This window comes from Pempheris klunzingeri, chromosome 21 (genome assembly GCF_042242105.1).
Source record: "Pempheris klunzingeri isolate RE-2024b chromosome 21, fPemKlu1.hap1, whole genome shotgun sequence".
In the NCBI taxonomy this organism is placed as follows: Eukaryota; Metazoa; Chordata; class Actinopteri; order Acropomatiformes; family Pempheridae; genus Pempheris; species Pempheris klunzingeri.
The window spans coordinates 7081693-7091439 of record NC_092032.1 but is presented as its reverse complement, the minus strand read 5'-3'; the positions used below and the strand labels follow the sequence as shown (position 1 = coordinate 7091439).

Genomic DNA, 9747 nt, shown 5'->3' with positions numbered 1-9747 from the left:
GCTATTTCCTGGGGTAGAAACAGAGACTTGAATGCATCATTCTCAGATGGATTATGTAACCCCATGAAAACTTTCACAAAAAACAGAACTGATCTTGACGTTACTGTGTTTGTTGTTTTTACACTTTTCATACAGCAGGATAAACTTTATCAGTGTCAGAGCTTTGTCCTAAATTACTGCTCAATTCAAATTCAAGATGAGACATCAGTGTGCACACAATGCATCTTTGTTATGATAAATAAGTTACAATGAATATCATCATGCGTGCTATGATACAGGTTTTAGATATTCCTGAATATGATTAGAAACACTTGGCCATTATAACTTCCAGATCTCAGAGGAACTTAAAACATCCCTCAGAAATTTCCAAAATTCCTCTCAGAGCCCAGAGAACTGGACTGATTCCTGACCTTCAGGCAGTGATAGGTTCATGTTATACAGATAGAATATATCCTCTTTCCACAAGAGGGCAGCCATACTCTTTAAGCATGTTATGCAAACACCACAGACACTCCAGGTCATTTTCTTTATGAACCGTCAAGAGCGGAGGGGTACTCTAACAGAAGCAGGTTTTTGCAAATGTTGTATGTTTTCATTATGTTGCAAAAGTGGACTCGATCTTATAGTTAAACTAAAGCGTAAAATTAAAAAAAAGTATTTAAAATAGAAAAAGAGAAAGATATTAGGGGAGAGAGGGATTACGTGTATCTACTGGGTGTTGCCGTTGAGCAAATAAGTGAAGGGCAAACTTTAAAACCCTCTAAAGCTGAGACATAACAATCCTCAGTATTCTAGTATTCATCCTCATGTCTGGATGTGTAAGTCCTCATTGCTGTTTCCTACTGCAGGGTATGAGCTGCCAACACCCACAGACAGGCAAAAATAAATGAGAATGTATTTTGATACAAGATTCAAATTACACAGCAATGTGTTTTGTGTTAAATCAAACGAGAAAATATAGCAACCACGAAATGTATGAACTAATAATTAACTAGAGTTTATTACATCTCCAAAGGAGCATGAAATCATTTCATAAACCCCTCACTATCTACATAGCCTAGATTTTTGTAGCATGCACCCAAATGGTGCAGTAGGCCACAGCGTTGTTCAAATTATCTGGTGAGATAAAAATAAAACATAGGACAGGTACAGTTAGATAACATGACAGCACATCTAGTCTGTGGCTGACACAAAGTCTAACTTATATAATCCTATAACATCGTTTTTTATGTATAATATACATAACATACATATACATGATAGAAATGTACCAACCAGGACGTTGCATCCACTTTTTCATACATTTTCATGCCTCTTGAAGAAGCCTGGGAAAATTACCAGACCATCATCAAGTTCCAAGCACATAGCCTGGCCCGTGTGTTGGGCACTGATCCACTTGGACGGGGGAAGACTGAAGGGTCAAGACAGCTGATGAGTCAACCTTAATTTATCCAGGTAGCGCAACCATTCAAGGATGCAAAACAATTATTGGACATGTCTATAAAGGAAAGGGTTAATGCATTCAAACCTGTCAAAAATCCACTCTGAACACAAGTCACATTGCACTGACATCCACAGTCTTTGTCATCTTACACAGATGATGTATAGTATGGAGTATGTGCAGGTCTGGTCTATTTCCAGTGCGTCAGTTTGCATATATGTGAAGTCATCATGCAGACTGTTTTAGGTTAATTATTTTTAGTATTTTTAAAAAAGCATTAATACAGAAAATGAAAATATTTTGATAAAAAATACAAACCCATTTCCATAAAATGCTAAATACAAATTTGTATTTCAAATGTGTATTTTTAATACATTTATCAGAATTGCTGCCCATCCCTGCCCACTTCCCACCTCACCCACAGGACTTTGCGCCCCAACTGCCACACCACCTCCGCAGCTCTTCAAAAATAGAATGCAAATGTTCATTCTGCGTTTTTGTCTAAATGTACCCTGAGGTCCTGAAATACACATTAAATACTCGTGGCCAGAGCTCTGAACTGTGCTGCTCACATCCACACCACCGCGCAGGTCCAGACACAAGCTGATTCACATGCTGATTTATATATATAAAGTTAACCTTGCAGGGGTAACACTGGAGACAGGGTCACTCATTCTGGTGTCCTGAGGAATTTTCCTGTTTAAAACCTGTTTGCTCAAAGTCCTCTTCCCTGTATTTGTTGCATTGTGTTGCATCTCTAAGAGGACTGTGTGTGTCACCCTGTGCATGTGTGCTGAAGAAATTATTGATAGTGTGATATTAAAATGTCAGTCATGAACTGTTTGGGCTTAACGTTTATTCACAAACCATTTTTTTCTCTTTGATTTAGAGCTTCCTGTCATCAGGATACTCACTCATTTGATGTGAAGAAATAAAATTCCTCATCCTTCTACTAAAGGAGCTGATTAATTTAATTTGCATCAACAATTAGAGTTCATGAAGTTATTTCCACCGTGGCGTGATGCAGCTGAATTCTCAGCTGTAATGAAGGAATGGTTATTATAATAACCTCCCTGTGAGGAGAGCAGACTGAATTGGAACTGTTCACAATTCAAAGTCCACATTCACTGGTGGAATTACACTGGGTTCACTGCAAATACCTGCAACAAAATCCTCAGCCAGTCAATTCTCATCACTATTAGTTATGTTTTGCCTTTAATCCATCACTCACATAATCATGTTGCCCTGAATGATAATTCACAGGCTCACAGTTGTCAGTTATTCAATCAGAAACAAAAGTGCTTCTCCATCTCTATCAGGAAGGTAAGCATTCTTAAAGGTTTACTCATCCAGAATTCTCGTCATATCCATGATGCCAAATTGTTAAAGAAACGATCAATAGTGCGATATTAGAATGGACAAAGGTCTGACATGTTTGAGGTTTATTAAAACAAGCACTTGGAGAGAGAAACAGTGCGAGGGTGTGTGGCTCAGCCGTCTTCGCTGCGTGCAGCGAGGATGGTGTAGTTATCAGGTGAGGACAACAGCAAGGTGCCACAGAAGTAGCGAAGAAGAGTACAAACACGACACTTTCTCCCACAGTGTGCATCCTCGCGTGTGTGCAAAACACTAAGAAAACCCTCAGAAAAACATTGCTCCGTAGCGCCACCTGCGGCCAATAAGTCCACAGGGAGCCTTTAAGAAAATGATTTACAACCAGTTGATACACAGAAGTTTTACAAAGTGTTAAGAGTGTCACACGGCCGAGTAAATCCACCTGCCTCCCACACGGAGTCGTGGAATCAGAAAAAATCTTGTTGCCACACAGACGTATAACAGAGTCAGAAGTGAGAGCTGGAGATGTCCTGTGTGAAAACAGGAAGGAACAACTAACAAATCAACTCATTAAGAACGGCACCATCACTTCCTGATTCCCAATTCCCTATTCTTGCACCAACGGGTGACTATTAAGGAGAAACAAGTTAACATCTGGAGTTTAACAACAGACCAGAGAGAACTGATGCATTTAGCAGCTGGACATCAAGAAAGAGAGAATATAGTGCTTCAGAAAGATACCTGGTTGCTAAAGTCACCATGTTGTAAAAACAGTATTAAAAATAAAACAGTCAAGGACGTCTCCATTACTCATTGGGGGTATGCTGCAGTGCTAAGGTTTGTGTGCTATCCATCAATCCTCTTCTAGACTCTCTGAGTTATGTTATATGGTATCTGGAACAGAGACACTGTGGCCCTCCAATACATCACTGCATATTATGTGTGTGTACAAGTGTTTTGTAATGGATTTTGCAGTGACAGGCCGAAAATCTGACAGGAAGGGTGTGTGTGTTGAGTGGTTTCCTCTCTAGATGGTTTGGCTGATCAGAACAAGCCGAGGGTGTGAAGGGTGTGTTCTCGTTGGGTTTTTGTGGTAGCAGTTGTGCTACCATCCTTAGTTGCCTGTGCGAGAACACGAGCGTCACGGGGTTGTGAGCAGAAGTAAATACTTGTGCTGTGTTGGTTGAGAGCTGTTGAGCCTGCACTCGCCTTCCTGTGGCCCCGGGCTTGAGAACCTCTTTCTGATTGCAGCTTGTCCATGTGACTTGGTTTCCGTTTGCCTGCCTGCTTCCGTGAATAGTAAAAAGAGGCAGCAGTGCTTCAGTCAGAGCAGAGGAAGGCAGCTGAGAACACGCTCTGCAACAACGAGTCAACCAGCGATATGGTCAGGGGACCAACCGTCAGTGGCTTGGGAAATCCACACCTAACCACCAGTGTAAGTAAATGCACTGTGCACTCATCTAGTGGTGCAGTTTGCACCGATACCCTGACCGCTAAAAGGAGCAAACTGCATGCTTTATCTAAAATAAGCTGGACTTTAAGCATATTTCATCTTTAGTGTGTTTGAGCAAGATGTCTTATTGATCACGTGCACAATGCTGCATTGGATGTCTTAAAGGTTCTTGTAGAAACAATGTCATAAAAGGACACAGTGTGTTTAGAATGTTAAGTTTGCTGCATGTAGATCTAGAAATGTTGCATATAAAATACTGGTATTGCATTTGATTAACACCTCTTGTATTACGCATGGCCCATTATTAAAAAATAAAAATTCTGAAAATCAACTGGCACGAAGTCATTTTGATATAATAATGCTGATTTCTAGCTTCACTTATATAAACATGTTGCACATTTCATCATTACTCTGACAAATGGAAACCTTGTGGTGCACATTGGTGCAATCTTTATGCAATATAAGTGTGGCTCATATTAAGGTGGTTTATCACAAAGTGGCTGTATCATGTCCAGCCACGCTCAGAGAAGAGAAAGAAGTATCCTGCGAAATGCTTTTCTCTTCTGTGGCCAACATACAGGCATATACTTCAGACACTGAATTGTGCTATTGTCAGTGTTGCACAAAACACTGTAGTCAATTACTGTCATGCAGGTACGCTAAAGTACTTATTTTGTCAGCACATTGATAAGAACACAATGATTAAAAGAAGAAAAAAGAAAAGAAAAATGTTTATATGAAAAACAAACTGTGAGGGCTGTTAATAATAACTCACCACATAACAATATCTATCCTGGGGCGCCTAAAATACATAGATTAGGTGCATGCAAGGCAAAAAGGTGTTGTTACATATGCGTCACACGGTGGTTTGAATTACAATTTTGGAACATTTTGTCAAAATATTGAGCTGCTGTTCGCAGGATAAAAATATGACATTATATTTTTTAGAGACGACATTCACTCATTTAGGTCAGGCTGAGATGGGATCCAAAATACAAAACATTTATCATGTTATTTAATTCCACTGTATTATTTCTGTTAAGAAACGGGCTGCATGTTGTGGACATGTGGAATAATGGGATTAATACTTTGCTCCGCTATGAAAGACACCAGACCTGGACGCACCATTGTCACATGTTAGTCAGATATAAGGTTAGGATACAACAGGTAGGAATAGTTGCTCAAAACTACAAGCATCCTTTACTTACAACTGAATAACAGCTTTTCACTAATTTTCACACATTAGAAATTAAGTGACAATCGTTTTTGGCAGGAGTACATCAGGTAACCCACGCTGTCAGAGCTGATCGTTGATGCGGCCCCCAGTCTGCTCCTCTGGCCTGCGACCTGCTTCAGCACCATAATGCCAGGCTGCTGTCTCCGTCCCCCAGTCTGATAATCCATTTATGGTGGACAGGGAGATTCACGCCCTCCATTTTTTCATCAACAGTGAGGATGTTAAGATGCCAGTCCACGGGCTCACTCCCATCCTGCTTTGCTTGTTGCTGATGTGGAGGATCCTGACCCCAGGCTTAAGTCATCCACAACACAGCCAATGCCAGCTGGTAAGAACTCAGCTCTACCTTTTAAAAGCACACCTTCACTTTGAACCAAGGATCATAGGTGGAGCCATTTATGTGGGTTTTTTGGGTTCTGCTTGGTTTGGTGTGTTAATTTAGTTTTAGGAAGGAAATGCTGGCTGGTAGACAAAGCCAGATGTACAATTTCAATAATTTCAATACATCTTAGTACTCTATCATACTCTAATGCAGCATTCAGTGTGTCACAGATGTTCTGTAAGCATGATATGGAAGGTCAGACTAAAGATGTTCCTGTGAACATCCTACAGGAAATTACTTATTTAGTGGGGACATTTTGTGTGCTCTGATATTTCCCACTTTGCCTCATCTGGGAGGCAAAACGGGAAGTGATTCATTTATTAAGTTTACTGTCAAAGTTGATATTCCACTGTGTGAAATGTTAGAATTATTTGTCAGTCACAGCAAAATGATCCACTTTTTATTGTCCATTTGCATATAGTATGCACAATGTATTTCAACATAAGCCAGTTGAAAATTGGCTTTTTTTTTATCACTGTATCAGTCTGCTAGTATCCCTTTAATGTGGCTAAAGGGAGTGTTTAATATTTTTTAGAATGATTGAATGTTTTTATATGACCCTGTGAATTAAAGAGCAGTGCTCATGCAAAACTAATTCTATGTCATGATGAATTAGTAAATGATGAAAATGTGTGCACAGCCAGTCATCACGAGGGCAGCAAGCCTAAGCCTACAGCCGCGCTAGCTTTAATACAGCTGTGCCTTAGGCTAAATGCTAACATTAACATGCTGAAATGCTCACTAGTGACAACAGATAATATTCACCAGGTTCACCATCTTAGCATAGCCTATTGGCATACTAACATTTGCACTAAAGAAAAGCACAACTGAAGCTGATGAAAAGGCAAGCTGAAATTTTGACCTCGTGTTTGTGCTACAGGAAATGTATCAGGAGTCATTTCAGTCCATCTGCCAGGAACCTGATTATTACTGTTATTTAACGGCATCTAATCTATGCTAAAATGGTCTTATGTTCTTCAGGTCTGCATTCCTTTAATATAACACACATGGCAGACTTTATGTCTGGCTTCCTGGTCGTTTAAAAGAACAATGTGATTATTGATTAAAAATGATTCTTCTTCTACGTGTCCTCTTTACACTTCAATTTGTTTTTGTCTCCAAGTAGCTTATGCTTCTTCGTTGCTGGACACCTTGTGGAAATCAGAGCATATAAAGGTGTATAGGTGTATACCAATCTATGTTTGAATCACCTAAATATGCAATTTTCTATCTTGGTAGACAATTAGACCAGCTACACTGAACATTTTCTGATCTGACTTTCCAAAAGCTTTCCTATTATTGCTTGTCACATAGTCTACATCCTAGAATCAGGGTTAGGGTAATGATATTGATCTGGTGTTCAAAGGACCCATAGAATCCTGGGAACATAGATACTGTATGCTCCCATTTCACTCTGGACCAAAGTGTGGACTAACTGACTGAAAGAACATCATTGCCATCCCTAGAGCTAAAAAACTAATGTTAACGTGTTAATATATAAAAATTCTGAAGTAGTGATATAAAAAATAAATAAAAAAGGAAGCTGACTGAAATAAACCCACAAAGGAGTAAATTCAGGCTTGTGTTTTTTTCCCCCTGTACCTAGAAAAATAATTAGCAGACAAGATCAACATGCTTTTTGAAGGATAAAAGTGCAAAAAATAAGCCCAAACATTTCTCTGTTTTTTTTCTGCAGATACAAAGATCAGCCCTCTGCAACAATGCCAAGCTCACCTTTGTGCCTGCTGGACTGCCATACAACATAGAGGAGCTTCAGCTCAACTACAATTACATTCAAACACTACAGGACAACTCTCTCCTACGCTACCCCTCGTTAAACACCCTGAGTTTAGCATGTAACAGTTTGGCAAAATTACAATCAAACACTTTTAAAGACTTGAAGTCGTTACACAGCCTCAATTTAGCAAATAACAATATTCATATTGGCTACCAAGAAACCAGCCATGCATTAAAGATGATACCCAGGCTCAGAGCTCTGGATCTCTCTGAGAACAAGCTTGATGACGAAATGGTTGCCATTCTTCTCCAAAATCATACATCCCTTGAGTATCTCAATCTTTCCGGAAACCTCTTGCAGAGATTGGATGAAACCTCGTTCAAGGATCTTCACCAACTCAAAGAACTCGACCTGCAGAGGAACATCATTTTCGAGATTGATGCCGCCTTTGACAGCAATCCCAAACTCCAGCGGCTCAACTTGGCCTTCAACTACCTGCCGTGCCTGACGGACTTCCACATGACCCAGCTGACGGTCCTCAACGCCAGCCACAACTTCATCGAGTGGTTCATCTCCAGACAAGACCTTAATGACACTTTCCAGCTGGAGACACTCGATCTATCAAATAATAAACTGCTCTTCTTTCCTTTCTTGCCCAACCAGAGCCACTTGCAGAATCTTTACCTATCCCACAACAATGTTAGGTTTTACACACACTTGGCAGACAACGCCACATCACAGAACTTGACTGCAACTGTTGACTTCTACAATATGAAGAAGTACGCGGGCAATGTGACGGCTAAGCTGTGGGACGAGAGCCTTCACGGTGACATCTCCTCTATAGAGATTTTGGATCTAAGAAGAAACCAGGTGGAGTACTTCCCTCAGGGATTCATCCAGAAAATGCCTGCCCTGTCCAGACTTCAGATGTGCACAAACTGTCTGGAAACCTTAAATCTAACGTTAGAACAGTTCTCTGGCAGCTTGTATGAATTGGACTTAAGCAACAACAGGTTGAAACAGATTGTGGCAGATGAAGGTGCACTTTCCACCCTTGGCAATCTGACATACCTCAACCTGAGCCTGAATGATCTCGAGTGGTTGCCCTCTGGATTGTTTTCCTCATTGGCAAGCCTCAGGTCAGCAGACCTCAGTTATAACAACATTGACATTTGCCTTCCTGAGGAAGTGGAGACCAGCACAGACACAGTCTCATCTTGTGTTGATTGGAAGAACGTTACATCCTTAAGGCAGCTTTACCTTAAGGGATGCAACCTTGAAAGAATTCCGTCGTCTGCGTTTTCTGGGTTGTCTCTAACACACTTGGAACTCTCCGACAACCCTGGCCTCATTGTACGAGAATCAATTCAAAGTCTTAGCAGAACGTTACAGCATTTAGGTTTAGGACACACTCACATACAAGACTTTGACTTCTCCCATTTCCAAAATCTGAGGTCTTTAAACATTTCAAGGAACTCTCTTGCCCATCTCCCCCCTTCACTTCTAAGTCTTGACCTGAAAGTGCTAGATTTGAGGGACAACAGACTGTCGACTATTCCCGTAGGTCAGGCTAATGCATTAGCCCCGAAACTGCGCACAGTTTTCCTCACAGGAAATCCGTTCAACTGCTGCCAAACTGAATGGTTCAGGACATTTGAAACAACAAAGACAATCAATATGGTCAAACAGTCAGACATCATATGTGAGGATCTCTTCCAAACGACATGCAGAGTGGAACACTTCCACTCATTTTTGTGTTGGGAGGAAGGCGGGGAATCTATATTTTGGTATGTTCTACTTATTGTACCTGCCTGTATTTCTTTTGTGGGCATTTTGATTATTGTTCTCCTCAAGCCCAAAATGCTACAACAATCTATCAAAAAGAAGTGTTTGAAGCCTACATCTTACTGATACTTTATAAACCCTTAATAAAACATATTTTGTACATATTATTGAGAAATTAAAATGAATGTATGTTGGAAATAAATTCAATTCATTGTCTTAATTGATGAAGGAACAATTCTAAAGAATTTTTTCACATTGCTGTTGAAGTGCGGTTCAAAACCAGACCCCACTCCTGATAACCTGATGTAAAAATGTGGCTGCGTTCTTGTGGGACTTGGTGGGACATGCTGTGTGTGTGTGGGAGGGGGGGGAGGGG

The 9747-nt window shown here is 40.4% G+C and overlaps 1 protein-coding gene across 1 annotated transcript; it reads left to right on the top strand.

The window, feature by feature from the left end:
- The first annotated feature begins 1516 nt into the window (after window positions 1-1516).
- On the top strand, window positions 1517-9595 carry nrros (negative regulator of reactive oxygen species). Its single transcript, XM_070853332.1, has 4 exons — window positions 1517-1624; window positions 4204-4211; window positions 5680-5794; window positions 7545-9595. Exons 1-4 carry the CDS (start codon window positions 1517-1519, stop codon window positions 9495-9497), a joined length of 2184 nt encoding a protein of 727 aa, XP_070709433.1. The 3' UTR covers window positions 9498-9595.
- The last annotated feature ends 152 nt before the right edge of the window (window positions 9596-9747 follow it).